Raw genomic sequence first — 21975 nt, 5'->3', positions numbered from 1 at the left:
TAAATGCACAAGAATATGAAAGCCTGCACTGAACCGTAGCTGACTGCCAGGCAGCCTCCTCCCATCCCTGCATGTACCTCCAGCTTTTGGTTTTCTGTAGTTTTTAACATTCTGTCCTTGAATAAACACACATGTACAGGATTGTCTCACATCAAAACACTGTGTTGATGACATGAGTAAGTCTGCCTTCTTCTAGGTCTTCTAGATCATTGACAGACTCAAACATGGTATTATCCTATGACATCATATAATCCTTGTAACATTCTAGCTATTATTATAAAACATTACATAAAGGTGTGAGTTTGTTCTATCAGGGCTGGGTGGGTATGTTTGATTGTTTACTGTTCTGGTTAAGATTTCCCAATCTAGTCAAACATGTGATAAGCAGACTTTTACTGGCACAATGTTGCACAACAATATGTGACGATACTCCTGCGTAAAATATCAAGTATTGAAGGTGTGGCATTTTGTGTTTACCTTGTGAGGGCACTGGTGTCAGAGCTGGAGCGCTATAGAGGACTGGAGCCTCTGTGCTCTTGGCCTCAAACACAGAAGGAGCTGGTGTCTCTGGGGCCACTACAGGGTCCACCCCAGGCCTCGACTTCTGTCCGCCACCAGGTGATGCAAGCGTGTTGTTTGGCAGGTTGTTTTGGGATGCCACTGGCAGCTTGGTGTTGTCATTGGGTCTCTTGTATGGTACATGGGAAGCAGACGATGGGTAAGTGCTGTATGGTCAATATCTTTATTTCTATAGCACTTGTTATGCTAAAAATGTAGAACAAAGTGCTTTAAGGACCCCCCCCCCCCCCCCACTACAGACACAAAGATAAAAGGGAAAGTACAGATACTAAGCACAAGTATAAAAGCAATAACCATAAGAATTAGAAAACACACATAAACAGCAATTACATACATATGCATTAGGATTTAGTGAATGTGTTTGAAGCTCTTACATTAATTTGTCTCTCTGTTTCAGGACCAATGGTTAAAGCTTTGTTTTTGTCCTGGTTGATACCTACTGTGATTTCTAACATACAGTATAAAGTGTTAGAAGTGTCGTTCAATTCAATTTAGTTCAATTCAGATTTATTTATATAGCGCCAAATCAAAATAAGGTTATCTCAAGGCCCTTTACAAGGTAAGGTTTAAGACCTTACACAACTAAATCCAACAAATCCCACATACAGCAAGCCTTTACTTGTAATAATTACAATTGAACAACATCAGTGGAGAGGAAAAACTCCCTCTCTAATGAGGAAGAAACCTCCAGCAGAACCACGCTGGATGTGGGCGACCATCTGCCTCGACCGGTTGGGGTGAGGGAATAGAGAGAGAGAAAAGCACAGCAAGAACAACAAGCAACAACAGAGCAAAGGCAGGATGGTTGGACCAAGAACTGGACACAGGTAGGAGGGGGTTGGATCTGCAGCTGCCCATCACAGACACATAGCTCTGAGTCCAATGATACCTGTACTAGAGGACATAATGGGGGAGAGGGAAAAGCACAACTACTGGAGAGAAAGAGACAAGGTTAATTAAACATGACAATGATGGGAGGTTATTGGACAGAAGAGGTAGAAGGAAACAGAGGAGCTCAGTGTATAAATTAAGTCCCCCAGCAGTCTATGTCTATTGCAGCTTAACTAAGAGATAGTTGTTGTCACTAACAATCATTCCCAGTGACCTGAACCATCTCTAACTGTAGGCTTTATCAAAAAGGAAGGTTTTAAGCCTAATCTTCCTAATCGTGGAAAGTGTGTCAGCTTCTCAATCCTGAACAGGGAGCTGGTTCCACAGGAGAGGAGCTTGGTAGCTAAAAGCTCTGCCTCTCGTTCTACATTTAAAGACTCTAGGAACCACAAGTAGCTCAGCGCTCTGAGAACGAAGCGTTCTGCTGGGAGCATAAGGAACTATGAGGTCTTTAAGATAAGAAGGAGCTTTATCATTAAGTGCTTTTTAGGTGAGTAGGAGAATTTTAAATTCTATTCTACATTTTATAGGCAGCCAGTGCAGAGTAGCTAATGTAGAAGAAATGTGATCTCTCTTTCTAAGTCCTGTCAGGACTCTGGCTGCAGCATTTTGAATAAGCCTTCTTTTTAAGGAGCTGTTAGGACATCCTATGAGTAAGCAGTTACAGTAGTCCAGCCTAGAGGTAACAAATGCATGCATTTTAGCTATATTTATAAGGTGAAAGTAGGCGGTTCTGCAATAACTAAAACTAAGAGTGGGTGGCGGCTGTAGAGATCATGCAGACTGCGTGTAAGACTGAGACTCTGCGTCCTGGGCTTCACTCTGAGTTGTAGGGAGGCTAAGCAGCATGTTACCCTGTTACTAGAGAGCAAAGAGGCTCGGTCCAACGTGGGATCTTCTAATCAGCCCAAGTTTTCCCCCAAAACTGCTCCAATTAGCCTCAAAGCCCACATCGTTTGCAGGACAACACCTAGACAACAAGCGGTGGAGCGATGACAGATGGCTATACGTGTCATTTGCTGGTCACATTGGAGAGGGGTCCAGAGAAAACTGCAGAGTCCGACATTGTTTTGGCGAATGAAAACACCAACTCAATGTTAGTTTTACTGTACTCTACTTTGCCTCTAGGTGACTCTGGTTTAAACAAACCTTTACTGGGATCCATTCACTGCACAAACACTTACTCATCTACAACTTTGCCGTCATAAGCTCTGTTGCCAGGCTTAAGCCTGTCTTAGCTGTCAATTGAGTGGGGGGCAGGTTCACCCTGGACAGGTCGCTGATCCATTACAGGACCACATGTTTAGTCAGACAGTCACTCAATTTCACACATAAGGGCCAATAGAACCTCCAAGCCACCTCTCTGCAAGTTATGGACTATGGGAGTAAACTGGGGAGACTTCACACAGAAAGGCACCTAGATGACCCTGGACTCAATGAGCACTGTGGATAGGTCACCTCCTCCCTTTTCATTAAACTCACATCCCTCGCATGTTAGTTGCTTCCAGCATTCACTGTAACGTTTTTCGTGGCAGCCATTTTCTTACGTTCTTTCCGCGCCTAACTAGTCCTGCATACTTTGAGCTACAGAAACCATTCAAATATCACAATATTCCGCTTTTTTCTCAATGTCTGCTATTGTTCCTTCTGGGAGTGAGACCCCTTCTGTGTGGATAACCTTGGCTCTCTTTGTCACCATCCTCCCACATTTCTCTAGTCTGAATGACATCCCAAGGTCCGAGCTGTAGATCCTGGTGGTGTGGATCAGTGAGTTGATGTCTCGCTCACTCTTGGCGTACAGCTTGATGTCATCCATGTAGAGGAGGTGACTTATGGTTCTCCACAACCTCATCGAGTTTGCAATGAAGGCCCTTAGAGTTCTGTTGATGTTGTACAGCCCCCACAGCTCCAAGCATTCAGTGATCCATGCGTGTGGCATTGAGTCATAGGCGATATATATATATATATATATATATATATATATATATATATATATATATATATATATATATATAATATATATATATATATATATATATATTATAATATATATATATATATTCCGGTTCGAATCCCCGTTAGGGCGAATAGGCATCCAGTGTGGGTCCTTGGGCAAGACCCCTCAAGCTACCGCCTACCTACCATGAGAGACAATGAACCACATGAGATACCGGCTCAGACGTCGCCCGGTCTAACAAGGTCTGCGTCAGGTGTTGGGGAACCAGAGCACCTTGGCGAGAAGTGGGCTACTGGAACAAGAAAGAAATGGCTGAGATGCGAGAACAAGGCTCTGTTGGAATGCTACTACTCAAGTAACCCTAGTCAGAGGGGCTATATGCAAAGAATGTGCGGTGAATGGGAACGGAGAAACCCACATTCAAGGCTGACCGCGAAGCAACTAGTAGCTCAGTGTTCCAACATCCACAAACGGCAACTGCTATCACAACTTGAGATTGACGAGATACAACACAAATGCTACGGCAAGGGGGAGCCAGGACGCCAGGTCAGAGGGGAGATTTCACCATCTCCCCAACCGGAAATTGGGTACGAAGCCCAGTAAGCACAGATACGCTGAGCGAGGCAGCGACTGACCTGAAAGATAAGATCATGGCGAGACTGAACAGGCAACCCCGAACCCCACTACAACGGCTAAGTGAAGTACCATCAGAAAGTCTCATGGAAGATGTGAATGCAGCATTGAGAGCGATCCCTACCACAACAATCACAGAAACCAATGAGCTGATATACGCTTCAGCATCAGTGATCCTAGAGGTGCTTGGCTATAAGAGCAACCATGGGAGCCATGAGAAAACATACCCACCATGGAAACGAAGGTTGGAGGCAAAAATCAAGGCAGCTCGGAGGGAAGTGAGCCAAATGACAGAGGCCCAGAGAGGTGCAATGAAAAGACCGATGCCCAAGAGGTACAGCCAGATGACCATACCTGAAGCCCTCGAAACTGCCAAGCAAAGGCTACAAGCCTTGGCCAGCCGCCTAAAGAGATACACCAGAGATAACGAAGCCAGACGAATAAACCGGCTGTTCGCAACACAACCTGCGAAAGTGTACTCTCAATGGCAGGGTAATAACAACAGAGCAGACCCACCAAGGCTGGAAACTGAACAGTACTGGAAGGGTATATGGGAAAGGGAGGCCGGTATTGGCCGGTAGTTGGATGGGACTGTATGGGACTGATGGGACTGTACCATCATGGGAGGACAAGCCCTTGCACGGGATGTACCACCGGAACATAACTGAAGTGGCTGATCTCAACAAATCCTACCAATGGCTTGAAAGGGCTGGGCTGAAGGACAGCACAGAGGCACTCATCCTGGCTGTGTCGGTGGTGTGTCGCATTCTGCAGTCTTGGGCGACTGTTCTGTCTACCAGGAGTTGGTGTTTGGCTCCTCTGGTATCCTTACCAATGCCCTTCTGTGCTTCGCTCATGTATTGACTCATGTGCCCACTTATCTTAGCTGCGATGATGCCTGACATGAGCTTCCATGTTGTGGAGAGACAGGTTATTGGCCGGTAGTTGGATGGGACTGTATGGGACTGATGGGACTGTACCATCATGGGAGGACAAGCCCTTGCACGGGATGTACCACCGGAACATAACTGAAGTGGCTGATCTCAACAAATCCTACCAATGGCTTGAAAGGGCTGGGCTGAAGGACAGCACAGAGGCACTCATCCTGGCTGTGTCGGTGGTGTGTCGCATTCTGCAGTCTTGGGCGACTGTTCTGTCTACCAGGAGTTGGTGTTTGGCTCCTCTGGTATCCTTACCAATGCCCTTCTGTGCTTCGCTCATGTATTGACTCATGTGCCCACTTATCTTAGCTGCGATGATGCCTGACATGAGCTTCCATGTTGTGGAGAGACAGGTTATTGGCCGGTAGTTGGATGGGACTGTATGGGACTGATGGGACTGTACCATCATGGGAGGACAAGCCCTTGCACGGGATGTACCACCGGAACATAACTGAAGTGGCTGATCTCAACAAATCCTACCAATGGCTTGAAAGGGCTGGGCTGAAGGACAGCACAGAGGCACTCATCCTGGCTGCACAGGAGCAGGCCCTGAGCACCAGAGCCATAGAGGCCCAGATCTACCACACCAGACAAGACCCAAGGTGTAGACTGTGCAAAGAGGCCCCAGAGACGGTCCAGCACATAACTGCAGGGTGTAAGATGCTGGCAGGCAAAGCATACATGGAACGCCATAACCAAGTGGCTGGCATAGTATACAGGAACATCTGCGCGGAGTATGGACTGGAAACCCCAAGGTCAAAGTGGGAAACACCTCCCAAGGTGGTAGAGAATGAGCGAGCCAAGATCCTGTGGGACTTCCAGATCCAGACTGACAGAATGGTAATGGCGAACCAACCAGACATTGTGGTGGTGGATAAAGAGCAGAGGAAAGCCGTAGTGGTGGATGTGGCAATACCAAGCGATGGCAACATCAGGAAAAAGGAACATGAGAAACTAGAGAAATACCAAGGGCTCAGAGAAGAACTGGAGAAGGCTTGGAAGGTAGGAAGGCATATATATATATATATATATATATATATATATATATATATATATATATATATATATATATATATATACACACTTTAGTCAGTATCTCCCTCAAAGTGAAGAGAGTTCCAAATTTTCTCCCATACTGTTTGTGAGGCTTTTGAGGAAAAGTGCAGAAGAACTCACATTTTTAAATTGCCACTGTGGCCACAATTCCTTAAACATAAAACTCACACCAGTTGCTCATTGAAGCCTTGGGATTCACAAAGTGAAGTTGTTTTGTTATAACCATTATGGTTTTGCTGTAACAAGCCTGTTGAACAGGAGAGCAAATCAGCTTCACCCCAACTGATTGAGCTGAGCTGTGGAGGTTCCTGTATGGTGGCCCTGAAGTGCATGTCACAAACTAACAAAAACACAAAACACTAACTGACATTAACAGGAAACACAACAACATTAAAAGGAAATACAACAACATTAACAGGAAACACGACAGCATTAACAGAAAACACAATAACATTTAAACATTATGGAAAGGGTAGGGACCAGGTTTTGTTTCTGATTGGTCACAAGCTAAGTCAGTCTAACTTTCATTTCCTGTTTTTCCCTGTGAGCTAAAAGCGTGGCTATGCTGCGCAAATTAAAATATTAAGGACTATTTAACAAAGGATTTTATCAGAGACGGGTATTATAGAAATGTTGCTGCCATATCCATCTGCCTGGAGCCCGAACAACGTGGCTGGTGCTTGGATAAATACCTGTAACAGACTTTGTGTTAAAACAGACTGTTTGACTGTAGTCAAACAGCTGTTCAGCCCTGATGCTGACACAGAGTTACACAGAGTTATGTCCAGCTGGGTCTCTCCTGCAGTTTCTTGTGTGGAAGGTAAAAATTGATTTTTGACCTGTTGTACTTTACTATGCCAAGGACGATATTGTACTACATATGTAACTGATATCAAGCTGGTGTATTGTGATGGGATGTTAATTTGATCATTTTATGTTGGAACCTTTGGGGTGGAGCCTTCAGCAATAAGACGGTAAGGTTAAAAGTAAGTCCTTCCAGTGTTTAGCGATCTGCTGTCACCATCCCCTGATTTTTTTTGTATTATTTACAGGTCTGTAAAAGTATGAAAAAGCATAGATGTATATGTGAAAATCATTTTTGGTTGGTAATGACGTGTATTCCCCCGGTTGTCTTACTGGCAAATGTATTGCGTTTGTCTTGAACATGAGGTGGCCATATAGGAGAGCTAAGTTAGCTAGGTTAGCTTATCCTACCAATGACTGTTTTAGCACCTGTTAAGACCTCCTCCAATTTGTGGCTCCTACTTTGTTAAGATCTGTTAGAAAATGTTTGGGTGTTATCTTCGTATGTCTCTAGGTTGATTATTTAATTTAGTTTTTTTGAAAATTAATACTTTCACCAGGCTAAACATTTTCTTTAGATGAAGCAGACTTACTGAAACACCAAGTAATATGTTGCTTTATATTTATGCATAATGGTGCAACTGTTTATGCCTTGTGACACCTTGTGTCTGTGAATACTTTTGAGGGAGCTACAACATGTGTCTGCATACTCATGTTTAGACGCACACACAACTAACGTTACGGGTGAAGGTTACTTCTTTGTACCTGTGGAAAGTTAGCTAACTTAAGCATAACTGTTACTCAACTGACTTTCTAGTTGATGTCTGTTCTAGTGCCAAGAAGTTGATAAAAGTAAAACATGGAGAGAACTAGCAGGGCATCTGCTTCACCGAAGTTAAGCACTGTTTATACCAAGTCAAGTGTCACCATCTATTGTGCTTTAATGCTGTAGATTAGCAAACAAAATGTATGCATCATTGTGCTGACACAATTGTGCTACTGTTAAAAACCATCTTGCTACAGTAGGCTAGTAGATAGAACACAAACATAAGTGCATATAATTATTGATTTTTGACTTGTTATTTGTGATCCTCAGACCTCCCTGTTCTTCACCAAGATGGAAACGAGACCTCTTCTATTCGGGATTCAAAAACTTCCCAGAAGGAAATTGCCTTGATTGCAGAAACAAAAGGAAGAGCTAATATAATCTAATAAAGGCATTATATTCTATTCTAAAGAAAGCTGGTTATAATGGCTAGTTTTACAACTGATTCTAGTGAGTGTGTGTGTGATGTTTAGGTAGGTGCTTATTGTACAGTCTAATTGCACCAAAGAGCAAGGATCTCCTTCCCAAAAGAGTGGATCAGTATGTCACTGAAGCTGCTCCCCAGATCAGAAGGTGTATCCTGCAGTGGGTGAAAGTCAAAGTCCAGAATAGATGTCAGCTTTGCCAGGACCCTTCTGTCACCCACCTCCCGTATTACGCCCAGGGCACAGCCCAGGACAGAGCTGAATTCTGAACTACTATGTTCTTATTTTGTCAGTCTATATACCTGTTTCCAGTAAAATTGTTTTCTGCAACCAAATGTAGGGTAATTTGGCATAGACACAGATCTAAATTGTTTTATTTTTAGTTAATGCCAGATTTGTATGTTAAAGCACACATTTTCCAGTATATCTGCCATAACAGCAGCTGCTTTAACTGGTATATTAAAAACCATTACTATGCTGTTATAAGATCTGATCAACTATATGTTCAACTCATCAGGTAGTTTCAGTAATGTTTCAACTGACTAATTAGAAATAGTTAATTAGAATATTTTACAGTATAATAAAAACCCACACTCCCTCTCTCAAACTCTTTTCACAATAAGAGCAATCCAATTGCTTATTAGCATGTTTTCTGCCTTTGACGGGATAGTTACTGACTCTGTTTTAACTTCACAAGTTAAGCACACAAATCCCCCAAATCCTTTCAGAATTAAAGCACAAGTCAAAATATTTAGCTTTCGTAGAAAAACTTTTTTAATTGCTTCAGCTTTTTCCTCATCCACCACTCATATTTTCAATAGTATAAGTTCTTGACTCGGTAGTCGGAGATCTGGTTTTAACACCCATTGGAGGCATGTTTATGCATTCAGTTCTTAATATAACTACATTGATTTCCTTCAGATAAATTGAGTTATATATTTAATACATCAGCAACTTTCAGCTATATTATAAAAGGGTCATCTGTGACTAGTCATACACTGTTTCACACTTTAGCAATTAACCACATACACTTTTCAAAATAAAAGCACAAATTCAGATCTTCAGCTTTATATAGCAATATTTTCGCTTTCAACTGGTTTATTATGACTTTATTTTATTACTATTTTACAGTTTAGTAATTAGGCACACTTCCTCCATAATAAGATAAAAGCACCAATCAAAATCTTTACACTAAATAGCACATTTTCTGCTTTTGACTGGTTAATTATGAATTGTTAATAATTATTACTTATAATATATTACTGTTTAGCAATCACCTGCACATGCTTCCTCCAATGCTCTAACCTTTTCAAATTTAAAGCTGCAGCTGATTTAAATGTTTTCACAACTTTTAACTATTCTTTCAACTCTTAAGCTTTTTTACCTATTTTGATACATTCAGCTACATTTCATCCAATTCAGCAATCCTTTACATACTTCCTTCATTTTAGTGTTTCTTGAATTCAACTGCTTTAGCTTCTTCTGAAAATATTCAGCTCTGTTTAAACAACTCCCAGTTCTGTTCAGATACATTCATCTATACTTTATGTGCTTAAGCTACTTTCAAATATGTTTTAAATGTTGCAGATATTTTCAGGAGTTCTTCAGCAATACATTCAGCGTGCAGTTTCTTTTTTCTCTAATTTCACCCCATTTTTGGGTTGGTTTCATCATAGGATCATCGTTCAACATTCTAAACGTGTATCATCTTTAAGAGATAAGGGCTATTTCACATTTTCAGGTTTTAATTAAACTTTTTTAATCATTTTTTATAATGGTCGTCTATGGGAATCATCGTTCAACTTTTTGTCAAATTGGCTCGTCATACTTTGGCATAATACTTTGGCGTAGAAACATCATTTCAAGTGTCTATCACCTTTTAACTTTCTCTGTCTAAATCAGCGCCCTTGTATTTATTATAGTTTTCGACTTGAGAGCGTTTAAATATCGAGTGTTTTTTGTTTAATTTTCACCTTTTCTATTAGTGTGAATTGTGTGAACTAGAGTGCGAGGGCTAGTTTTTTTAATACAGAACTTCTGTCTTTAAATTGTCACTACAGCCACAATTTTCACTATATTTCGTTTCCATGACAAAGGCGCAGCTGCAGTAGATGAGTGACTCAGCACAGTAAAAGGTTGATTGACAGGTCAACCTCCTGATAATCAGTTCCCATATATTAGTATATTACTGTTTATTTCATTACACTGTGTCATCCTCTAAATCGTTTCAAAATAAAAGCACCAAGCCTTATAATTAGTTTTAATCTAAACATTTCTGCTGTCATGTCGTTAATTATGACTATTTAAAGGCTTGCTGTATGTGGGATCTGTTGGGTTTAGTTGTGTGAGGTCTTAAACCTGACTTTGTAAAGTGCTATGAGACAACTTTGTTGTGATTTGGCGCTATATGAATAAAATTGAATTGAATTGAAATAAAGATTGATTAACAGCTCCCTAGCTCTGCTGCAGCGGTACCTGATCTTGGTCATCCTCTGGGAAGTCTGTGTAATGATCCTTTGGAGTCTCAGGGAGGATTTCCTCCAGTGGAAAACTTGGCAGAAAAACCATTTGGTCAAACTCACAGACCCGACTCAGTATGTTAATCTCCAGAGCTGTAAGGAAATAGAAACAGTTGGCAACATAACTAAATACTTATTGTCTAACTACAATAAACAACTGGACGTAACAAAATCAAGGCACTATAAATATATGTAGCACATATGTACTGGTTAGTTTCAAAGACATTACAACTCGATCTTATTCTGCACATGGACAGAGTAAAGATATGGATTATGTTTATAATACAGATGTGCTGATAATAGCATTATTGTGTCTAAAGTGTCTAAAGATGAGCTGCAGGTAGTGAGCCAGCAGAAGCCAAGTAGAGCTGGTGGAAGAAATGGGAGCAGATTTTGCATGTGACAGTGTGGTTGTGGTGTGTCTGCTCACTTGAAAGTTTCCAGAAGTTGTCGATGAGGAAAACATGTTGGTCATGGGGATCAGAGGCAATAATGTTTACTTTGGTCAGAACCTTGTCGTAGAGAGGATCAGTCTTGTTTATAACTGCTATGACAAACATTTCCACACCCGCTGCATGGGCCTCGGTGACGGTTTGTTGAAGCTGCATGTGGTCCTGGGCTTTAGTCTGCCCATCTGTTAAAACAACAGCAGCTCTCCTCACTCCAGGCCGCAGCGCTGTGAACATCTGGTTAGCTCTGTGGATGGCCAGGCCCGTGGAGCCACCCTCGCCCGGGTAGGGCATGCTCCTCACAGTCACTTTGAGGTCACTCTGGCTGGACTGCTGCTGCAGACTGATCACCTCTAAGTCATGGAGCACTAAACCCACCTGGCTGCCCTCTGGGCTCACCAGCATCTGGTCGATAAGGGTGTTGACAAAGTCTTTGACTAGTTCAAGGTTTACTGGTGCCACGCTTTCAGAAACGTCCACCACAAACACCAGGTCCAGGGGACTCTCTCTGCATTTCAGTCCACAGCCTGGAAAGCAAGTAGAAACATGTGTCTTATAACCTCACACAAAGAAATTAAACATAAAAGCTTCAGTTCAGGCTACTGCTGCAGCAAAATGAGCTAAACCATGTCAGTTACCACAAATCTCCCTGATGATTCTGATGACATCTTCTCTCTGTGTAAAGAGAAACAAATGTAAACCTCACCCATTCAATACACACCATGGCCGAATATAACTGGTTGTACTCACTGTCAGTCCTGGTTCCCCTTTGTCACCTGATCGTCCCTAAGACACCAACATGGACTTAAGTTTAACATGAAGACTAATCAGCATTTAATTGCCTGAACACACTTTTAGACCAAACTAAAAACAATTAGAGAATATGTAGCTTGCATATTTTTTACCATAGCATTTTATTGAGCATTTACAAAGATTTATAACACCTGCTAAGAAAAGCTCAGAACAAGTGACAAGCAGCTAGTTTCCCAAAAAAAGAGACCAGTGCATAAACTATGAAGCATCTTGGGGGATGTATTGTGTTACCACTGGACCAGTAGATCCAGGTTCTCCATAGTCTCCTTTGTCTCCTTTCTTTCCTTGGTTTCCTGTAAGGCCTCTATCCCCCTACACATGGAAAGATGGTTACAGCTAACACCAGACACAGTAAAGTAGCAGAAAACAGCAGGCCACGCGCCTCAGTGACTGCTTTGTTTGCACCTTCAGTCCTGAAAGGCCTTCCCCTGGTGCCCCTCTAGGACCCGACGACCCCTGAAAGCCAGGCTCTCCCTAGGAACACACACACACACACACACACACACACACACACACACACACACACACACACACACACACACACACACACACACACACACGTGATAACAGAGCAGCTTGACCTGACAACGAAGTCAGGATCATTCCTGACTTCATTGTCATCTGTGGAACCCCTCTACCTCTGACCCACTGCCACAGTCTGATTGCTCTTCTTACCTTTGGTCCCTGGACACCTTCTCCTGAAGATCCTTGCAGACCTGGAGGACCAGGCGGTCCTGTAGAACCCTGAAATTAGGACACATCATAAATCACAGCTTTGTTTATAAGGACAGAGTTCTGTCACGGCATTTACTGACCTTCAGTCCATAAAGTCCAATTCCAGAAGGCCCTGATGGCCCAGGGACGCCCGGTAAGCCTCTGTCGCCCTGGCACACAGATACAAATCCTATTATTCCTTCACGTCACGTTGGCTTGTCGTGCTTCCTTCAGAGGGGCTTTAGTGTGTTGTCATTTCTCTTTGAGTGCTTGCATCATTTGCTGTCCTCTGATTAGGTCTGTCATGCCACACCTGGACTCTGTACTGTGTGCTTGTTCTTGTTAGTGGGATCTGGTCTTGTTCCTGGTTTATTTGTCTTGATGATATCCATCTTGTAGGACTGTAAATTCTTTGTTGGTTCCCGCTTATGCAGCATTTAGGTTGTGTTTTTGTTTTGCTCTTCTCTTGCCTTGCAGTGATTTTTTGATCCTCTTTATTGTGATTTAAACTGTTTGTTATTTTCCGTATCATTTAAATCTTGATTTTTCAGTTTGTGGTTTGTGCATTTAGGTTCCTCCTCATGTTGATTTGTTAATTTGGAGATAACTAAACCTAGTTTGTTAGTTGCAAGTGATGTAACAGATTCACACATTCATGTTTATGAAAACATTTACTTTGTAAGGGTAAAGTAGAGAACCGCCTTTTTTATAGCTCTCCTGTTCAAATATTTAAAAATGATTAAACTTGTGATAAAAGCCACCAGGTGAGTAAATTTCCTACTGGAAGCGAATTTACCTTCACTTCATGAAGTTCCTAAATTGCCTTACAGTACCTTAGGTCCAGGTAGTCCTTTCCCTTCAGGACCTATCTCTCCTTGCAGTCCTGGTGAGCCAGGGAGCCCCTAATAATCAAGGCAAAAATCTGAATTAACAAAAAAAAAGTCTGTAATGAACTTGAGAATAATTAATTTACCCTTATGATTTTATTTCTGTTCCACATTTACCGTCAGCCCTGGAATGCTGTCTCCCATCATCCCTGCTGGCCCCACAGGCCCAGCATTGCCTTTGTTACCCTGGAAGGACAACACAAGGAGAAGTCAGAAAAGGCAGTAACAGGCAGCTCAACAGTCTGGCTCTCTGCTATGTTTACTGGTGACACATGCTTGTGATCCATGTGAGCATACAGAGTGCTTTGACAACAAGAAGGCTGCAGCTGACACTCTATGCTCTATTATAGGGTTAGTGTTTTCTCCGGTTGTTCCCTGGAGTTCCTGTGGCATTCTGCCTTCACGCTACTGGAGACGCTCCTGTGTTTTTTGTGTGGGTCATCACCTGAGTTCGTTTTCCTGTCTGTAATTAGTTGACCCACCTGGTGGAATTTAAGTTATGCCTTTTTGTTCACCCATGGTTGGTGTGTACGCGGTCGTAGCTTGGAAGCTACACCAATGTTACTTTAGCTAAAGAGAGGTGTTTTCAATGGAGTTTTTTTGGTTTTCTTTAATGTCTTGTTCCCTGTGGAGGCTTGTGAGTGTCTTGTGTTTTCATGTTCCATGTTTAGGTTAGTTTTGCTCATTTGTAACAGAGCGTTTTTGTTAGCCTGCGTTAGACAGTGCTGTACATTAGTTTCTAGTCGTCTCGAGTGATTGTCTTGTTTCCCTGTGTTTAGGATTTTGCCCGTTAGGAACAGAGCGTATTTTAGTTTGTTAAAGTAGTAGCGTTTGGGTTTCCTGCATAGCAGTGATTTTTAGTTCCTGCATTTTGTGTTTGAACTGAGTCCTGCCCTGCAGTGAGTTTATGTTTGTGTTTAATAAATCATTTGTGTTAAACTTTATTCTTTGTGTTGGGTTGTGCAATTGGGGTCTCTTCCTCTTCCTGTTTCTCTTCGACCTGGTCAGCAGATGCGGGCAGGTGAGCGTTATGGTTCAGCAGAGAGCCAAGTGTTTTTAGTAGCGTGACGAGGTCGCAGCACAGTGCCGTGGGCACAAAGGCCGTCGTGCCGTGTTTCCTCCCACCTCCGTGAAAGCCGTAGCTTCCCGCTCAGAGCAGGCGTTGTCCTCCGTCTCCACTGCATCTCCTCACCTGTCCCCAGTTCCCTGTCAAGCCCCAACGATTCGGAACCGTTCGGGGGGAGTTTGTAACAGTTCCCTCTGTTGTAATGAAGCTCTCACGGTACATGTTCTCCTGACTCAGAGGGAATGGGCATTCTGGTAATACTGGGTTCATACTGGGTATGGCCCCTTTTTCAAGTGGCTCTGTACATGCACCAATGCTTATATCACATTTATAGTGAATAATGTTATAATTATTTAGCTGTTTATGTATTTATATACGTATATTTACAAATGGGCCTAAACTCAGAGACGTCTTACTGAATCAGATGGTTCCTACGGATGGCATGATGTAGCTTCATGTTCTACTGAGGAACCTTGGTGTGATCTTTATTCAACATCTCTACTTTACATCATATATTACACTAATGTCTAAAACCTCCTTCTTGCTACCTGCTGCACACACACACAACACAGTAAATGCCTCACACAGCAGGCTGAATTCTGCACATATGTTACAATATGTGAAATATTTACTACTGTATGTGTATAGGTCCACAGCCATGGTGTCATATTTATATATGAATGTTTATGTTACCTTCATCCCAGTGATTCCTACTCCAGGTTCTCCAACAAATCCAGTTGGTCCAATGGGCCCAGGCTCTCCCTGTTGTTTGAACACGTAATTCTACACACTACTGTTTCTTTTTAAAGTTCACTCAATGTATTGCACATAGTAAAATCAATAGTATCCCTGCCCAAACAAAAAAGTCTCAGATAGATAAATAAATACATAGATAGGGAAATTAATAGAATCTAGCATTTATCCATAATCGTGAGACATAAGGCATAAAATAAAATAATGTAAACTGTTAAAACATTAACTTTTAAGAGTCCTATGCAAAAAGAGAAGCAGGGATTTTTATGGTGTAATGTAGACAGATAGGAACGTCAGTGTTGATGTTGAGTCCCCTCAAAATATATTATAGGACACTCAGCGTAGTAGTAAAGCTTTATATAGAATGTCTTAAAACATAAAGACCTATAAGTCTTATTGTCATTACCTTTGGGCCTGGTAGGCCCCGTCCTACAGGTCCAGGTACACCCACCATGCCTGGACCACCAGGTTCTCCCTAAAGGATAGTCAGGAATTATGCTGCCTGCAGTACACAGGCTTTAGTGTTGAGAACCCTTAAAGCTGGCAGCAGTTATCATTATAGTACTGTATTAGAAAAAATATTGACACAGACATTAGACATTCCAGCTGATTTGTCAGGGCATCAACCTGACTAAAGATGTCACTGTAGGGATCCTCATCTCCAGCAGCACAGAGCTGTGTCCCAGTGCTTCTGCAGTGTTATGTATGCACATGGCAGAGAGGATTGAAACTCCTTGAATATGCTACACACCTTCATTCAGTGCCACTAAATAAAATCCATGAACGCTGAGTATGTGCAAACTTATGAACTACATGTATCTACAACATCAGTTTCTATTAACAGACCTTAGCTCCAGTGGGGCCAACTGGGCCAGGTGATCCTGAAAGCCCCCTTGGCCCACGGTCACCTCTATCTCCCTGCAAAAGAATGTATACAGTCAGTTCAGCAAATGCACTGTGCATTTACTACTGAAGAACTGCCATAAATCCATAAAACATTAGTGAAACAAACTGAACACATTTTACGGTTTACACAAGGAAGATGTCGACGCTGTTGAAAACGTTTAAAATGCTCTCACATTATTTACAGACATGAGTTAAACGGAAAATAATCAATGCAGGGAAAAAGAAGGAGATGGTGGTGGATTTCCGCAGACAGCAGCCTGCTGTCATCCCACCGATGCACATCCAAAGAAGGGACATTGAGAGAGTGGACTCTTACAAGTAGCTGGTTGTGCATTTGAACAATAACTGGACTGGACTCATAACACGGATGCACTGTACAGGAAGGGTCAGAGCAGACTCTACCTGCTGAGGAGACTGCGGTCTTTTGGAGTGAAGGGGCCACTCCTGAAGACCTTCTATGACTCTGTGGTGGCATCAGCCATCCTGTACGGTGTGGTCTGCTGGGGCAGCAGCATCACAGCGAGGGACAGGAAGAGACTGGACAGGATCATCAGAAAGTCCAGCTCTGTCCTGGGCTGCACTCTGGACACGGTGCAGGAGGTGGGTGAGAGAAGGGTCCTGGCTAAACTGACATCATGGACCAGGTCTCTCACCCACTGGAGGACTCACTGTCTGCTCTGGAGAGCAGCTTCAGTAGCAGACTGATCCACCCTCGCTGTGTGAAGGAGAGATATCGTAGATCCTTCCTACCTGCTGCTGTCAGACTGTATAATCAGAACTGTTGACCACGTCCCACTACAGTCACTCACCCACTGCATCAGTGGTTTATATAGCAACCTGCTCTGCACAATATTTGTGTAAATCTGTGAACAATCATGTATATTGTTACCGGTAAAAATCTTATACCCATTACTGTGCAATAACCCTGCAATGACCTCATACTCACTCTAACTGTACTGTACTGCTTTGTACTGTGCCAACACATACTGTTCTGTACCTGTATTCTTGCTCATCTGTACTGCTGTTGTGAGACGTATTTTCCCCACTGCGGGACTATTAAAGGTTTTCTTATTCTTCTTATTCTTATGAAACACTCAGGTTAAATGGATTTGTGGGTGAAATCTGAAAGCTTGCAACTATTCTTTAACGATGTGCATTTATTTTCAAAGGACATGACAGAAAAAAATCCAAGATAGCTGGACCCCTAGAGGCTGATCAGTATTAGGTGCTCCACAGAACGCCTTCCTAATGGTGGCCATCAGTTTGTAAAATTCCTCCCCTCTTTGTAAGGGTCGACCTGTATCTATGTAGCAGAGTACATACATATTTATATGTATGTACATATATATGTCTTCAGGAGTCTATATGAGTTGTATGTGCATACAAAGTAACTTAATTTGATACTGTACGTGTATGTGTGTATACTGCATGTACGTATTGTATGTATATGCATGTATTTATATTCATACATACACACATAAACATATACCACATCTGTATGATAATACTTTTTTCCCTTGTATACTATTTGAAATCATAAGTGTGCAAGACAATTTCTTTCTGGGATTAATAACGTTTTTTTAAATCTAGAGTCAGTTTTATTCTATTTGTTCTATTGGTCTATTTACTTGATGAAAATAGGAGTTGATAATAGAATAGAATAGAATAGAATAGAATAGAATAGAATAGAATAGAATAGAATAGAATAGAATAGAATAGAATAGAATAGAATAGAATAGAATGCCTTTATTAGTCCCACAGCGGGGAAATTCCCATCAGCAGCCAGCTTGACCGGCGCTAGTGGAACAAGTGGAAACCTTGCTGGAATTTTTCTTGGGTTCATCAGGACAGATAGATAAGGTCGGAGAGCAGGCAGTGAGACTGTAAGGTGGGGTGGGGGGGGGTGTAGCTGCATCAGTGTAGTGAAGTGTTGTTTATAGAAGTATGACCGAGGCCGACCAAGATGTTTACAGGTCAGTCCAACAGTTGTCCTTGAAGGGAGTCACAATAAGGGGAAGAGGATAGATAGAGGCACAGCTGGTGAGCTAGATTGGACCTGGGAAGGGAGGGGTGAGGGAGAAGGGACAGAGTAATACACAGCCAATTCTAATACATTTTAACAACCCATCACTAATTTGTCTAGATCAATACTCCAATCGGTCAGAACTCAGGGCTTCATCGCCTCTTGTGGGACCAGGGGTCACCCGTGACATCTCCTCAAGCCTGTCAGACAAGACTCTTGTCTTCCTCCAAACGGGCTGAGATCTTATTAGTCAGTCCTGCAATCCTGGCATTCGAATGGGCTGAGATGTTACAGATCAGTCCTTCAATCCGGGAAATCCTCTGGTGTAATTCCATCAGCCGAGTAACCATGGCCCCCATCGGCGTTTGTAGCTCCATGGCCGGTGGACACGCCAATTAGCTGGCCGCAGATTTTTCAATCTTCCGATAAAGCAGGGCACCACCAAAGCCAATCATGAGTAGCCCTGTTATCAAATTCCAAACTATGAATAGATCCTCTGCATCCTCGATGGACAGAGGCTCCAGACACACGGGCACCAGGAATCCCACGCGTCCCGCACGTAGCCGGAGGCAAGAGTCCCCAAGGGGCAGAGTGGTTTCTTCTTTTCTTTGGGAGAACATTTTGTCCAATGCGCTGAGTGACCAGCTGATTAGCTCCATGTTCAAAAATGTTATTCCAGAATAGCAGATCAGGGTGCTCAGAAAAAGACAAGACAAGGACACTGCAAGCAAAAGCAGCGTGGGAGCAGAGAGAAATCACGTCTGCACTCCTCAAGAGGCGGAAGTAGAAAAACAACTCACTATGACAGTTCTGAGGTTTTTAGAATAAAAAGATCAAGTGGAATCAAAGTTCGCTAACCATTTACCTTTTTGTAAACTTCCTGAGTTTTATAATTACACGTTTTTTTACATTAACAGATTTTGTTACAAATAAAACTGAAATTCTTATTTTTGGCCTAAAAATCAGAGAGAGACACTACTGAGTCAGATTGCCACCCTGGATGGCATAACATTAGTTTCAGATTTTACAGTGAGGAACCTTGGTGTCATCTTTGACCAGGAACTCTCTTTTACATCATATATTAAACAAATCTCCAGAACCCACTCTGTCCTCACCTGCAGTTATCATCGGTCAAGGCAGATGGCCACCCATATGCAGTCTGGTTCTGCTGGAGGTTTCTTCCTCGTTTTTTCCTCTCCACTGTTGCTGTCAAATTAAAGGCTTGCTGTATGTGGGATTTGTTGGGTTTAGTTGTGTGAGGTCTTAAACCTTCCTTTGTAAAGTGCCTTGAGATAACTTTGTTGTGATTTGGCGCTATATAAATAAAATTGAATTAATTTGAATTGTTTATTATTTACTGGATGTACAGTATGTATCCGTGTGTTTTCCTACAAGGGCTGTTTGAGGGCTGTTTGAGGGCTAGCTAGGGTTATGGGTTTAGGACCAATGTTTAATCAGAATCACAATTAGTGAATGTGCATGCATACATTTTGTATGTGTGTGTGTACTTTGTGTACTTGTAGTTGCATCGAAGTGAGAACCAAGGGCATTTTGACAAAATGAGGATAGTTTGGCAGGCTACTTAATGTATTAGTGTGTGTATTAGTGTGTGTGTGTGTGTGTGTGTGTGTGTGTGTGTGTGTGTGTGTGTGTGTGTGTGTGTGTGTGTGTGCGTGTGTGTGTGTGTGTACTCTGGGTATCAGGAGCTTGACCTGTCAGTTAAACTGTGTCTACAATGTGTACTACACATTTCAAGCCTCTAAGTTTGCAGGATGGCTTCCATGAGTCCTACAGTAAAAGTGATCAGTAATTACCTTTTCTCCGGGGATGCCATTCCCGGGTCCTCCCTCTAAGCCTCGGGTCCCTGGTAGTCCCATTTCTCCCTACATCAACAGTTAATCCAAAATGTTGGTGACATTTAAAGGTAAAAATAACAAACAACTTCTCAAGTTAAAGGAAAACTTTTCATTTTCAATGAGGGTTGATCAAAACAATGTCATGCAGTATTTAAGAATGAAGGGACACTCTGATTTCTCCATAATCTATATGCAGAGAAGTTATTCAATTCAATTTCAATTCAATTTTATTTATATAGCGCCAAATAACAGTTATTATTATTATTATTATATAAAAGTTATTTCAAGGCACTTTACAAAGTAAGGTTTAAAACCTCACACAACTAAACCCAACAAATCCCACATACAGCAAGCATTTAATTTGACAGCAACAGTGGAGAGGAAAAACTCCCTCTCTAACGAGGAAGAAACCTCCAGCAGAACCAGACTGGATGTGGGCGGCCATCTGCCTCGACCGGTTGGGGTGAGAGGATAGAGAGATAGAAGAGCACAGCAACAAGCAACAACAAGCAACAACAGAGCACAGGCAGGATGGTAGGACCAGGGACTGGATGCAGGCAGGATGGTTGGATCCGCAGCTGCCCATCACAGACACCAAACTTTGAGTCCAATGATACCTGTAGGTGAGGACAGAGAGGGAGAAAGAGTGGGGTGGGGGGGGGGGGGGGGGGGGGGGGGGGAGCACAACTACTGGACAGAAAGAGACAAGGTTAGTTAAACATGGGACAATGATGGGAGGTTATGGGACAGAGGAGGTAGAAGGAAACAGAGGAGCTCAGTGTATAAATTAAGTCCCCCAGCAGTCTATGTCTATTGCAGCTTAACTAAGAGATGGTTCCTGTGACTAACAATAATTGCCAGTGACCTGAACCATCTCTAACTATATGCTTTATCAAAAAGGAAGGTTTTAAGCCTAATCTTAAAGGTGGAGAGTGTGTCAGCTTCTCGAACCTGAAGAGGGAGCTGGTTCCAGAGGAGAGGAGCTTGGTAGCTAAAAGCTCTGCCCCCTGTTCTACATTTAAACACTCTAGGAACCGCAAGTAGCCCAGCGCTCTGAGAACGAAGTGTTCTGCTGGGAGCATAAGGAACTATGAGGTCTTTAAGATAAGAAGGAGCTTTATCATTGAGTACTTTGTATGTGAGTAGGAGAATTTTAAATTCTATCCTACATTTTACAGGCAGCCAGTGCAGAGAAGCTAATGTAGGATGTGATCTCTCTTTCTAAGTCCTGTCAGAACTCTGGCTGCAGCATTTTGAATGAGCTGTAGGCTTTTTAAGGAGCTGTTAGGACATCCTATGAGTAAGGAGTTACAGTAGTCCAGCCTAGAGGTAACAAATGCATGAATCAGTTTCTCTGCATCGCTCTAAGAGAGGATGCCAAGGTTCCTCACAGTAGAATCTGAAGCTAATGTTATGCCATCCAGGGTGGCTATCTGACTCAATAGTGTCTCTCTCAGATTTTTAGGCCCAACAATAAGAATCTCGGTTTTATCTGAGTTTAGTTGAAGGAAGTTTTGGGACATCCAGGATTTGATGTCTTTTAAACAACCCTGAATTTTGACTAGTTGATCTGTTTCATTTGGTTCCAAGGACATGTATAGCTGAGTATCATCTGCGTAAAAATGAAAATTAATAGAATGCTTTCTAATAATCTCACCTAGAGGAGACATGTATAGGCTAAACAGAATTGGACCCAGCACAGAACCCTGTGGAACTCCATAGCTAATCCTTGTGCGTGTGGAGAATTTATCATTAACATGAACAAACTGGAATCTGTTCAACAAATAGGATTTAAACCATCCTAATGCTGTTCCATTAATCCCGATTCTATGTTCTAGTGTCTGTAATAGAATGTTATGATCAATTGTATCAAATGC

General features: G+C 42.3%; 1 protein-coding gene across 1 annotated transcript in view; it reads right to left on the bottom strand.

Moving 5' to 3' along the window:
- col28a1a (collagen, type XXVIII, alpha 1a) overlaps nucleotides 1-21975 on the bottom strand; it is a 65981-nt gene that overhangs the window by 2263 nt on the left and 41743 nt on the right. The window contains exons 20-34 of the mRNA XM_029166999.3: nucleotides 20057-20125; nucleotides 16160-16231; nucleotides 15720-15788; nucleotides 15254-15322; nucleotides 13612-13680; nucleotides 13441-13509; nucleotides 12709-12777; nucleotides 12569-12637; nucleotides 12299-12367; nucleotides 12125-12205; nucleotides 11831-11866; nucleotides 11719-11755; nucleotides 11062-11607; nucleotides 10588-10724; nucleotides 478-688 (exon numbers count right to left, since the gene is read on the bottom strand). Of these exons, the coding sequence (XP_029022832.1) occupies nucleotides 478-688; nucleotides 10588-10724; nucleotides 11062-11607; nucleotides 11719-11755; nucleotides 11831-11866; nucleotides 12125-12205; nucleotides 12299-12367; nucleotides 12569-12637; nucleotides 12709-12777; nucleotides 13441-13509; nucleotides 13612-13680; nucleotides 15254-15322; nucleotides 15720-15788; nucleotides 16160-16231; nucleotides 20057-20125 (1672 nt within the window). The remainder of the gene's footprint in view (nucleotides 1-477; nucleotides 689-10587; nucleotides 10725-11061; nucleotides 11608-11718; nucleotides 11756-11830; nucleotides 11867-12124; nucleotides 12206-12298; nucleotides 12368-12568; nucleotides 12638-12708; nucleotides 12778-13440; nucleotides 13510-13611; nucleotides 13681-15253; nucleotides 15323-15719; nucleotides 15789-16159; nucleotides 16232-20056; nucleotides 20126-21975) is intronic.

This window comes from Betta splendens, chromosome 11 (assembly GCF_900634795.4).
Source record: "Betta splendens chromosome 11, fBetSpl5.4, whole genome shotgun sequence".
Taxonomy (NCBI): Eukaryota; Metazoa; Chordata; class Actinopteri; order Anabantiformes; family Osphronemidae; genus Betta; species Betta splendens.
Note: the sequence above shows the minus strand (reverse complement) of the source record. Positions and strands in the feature narration are given on the sequence as shown.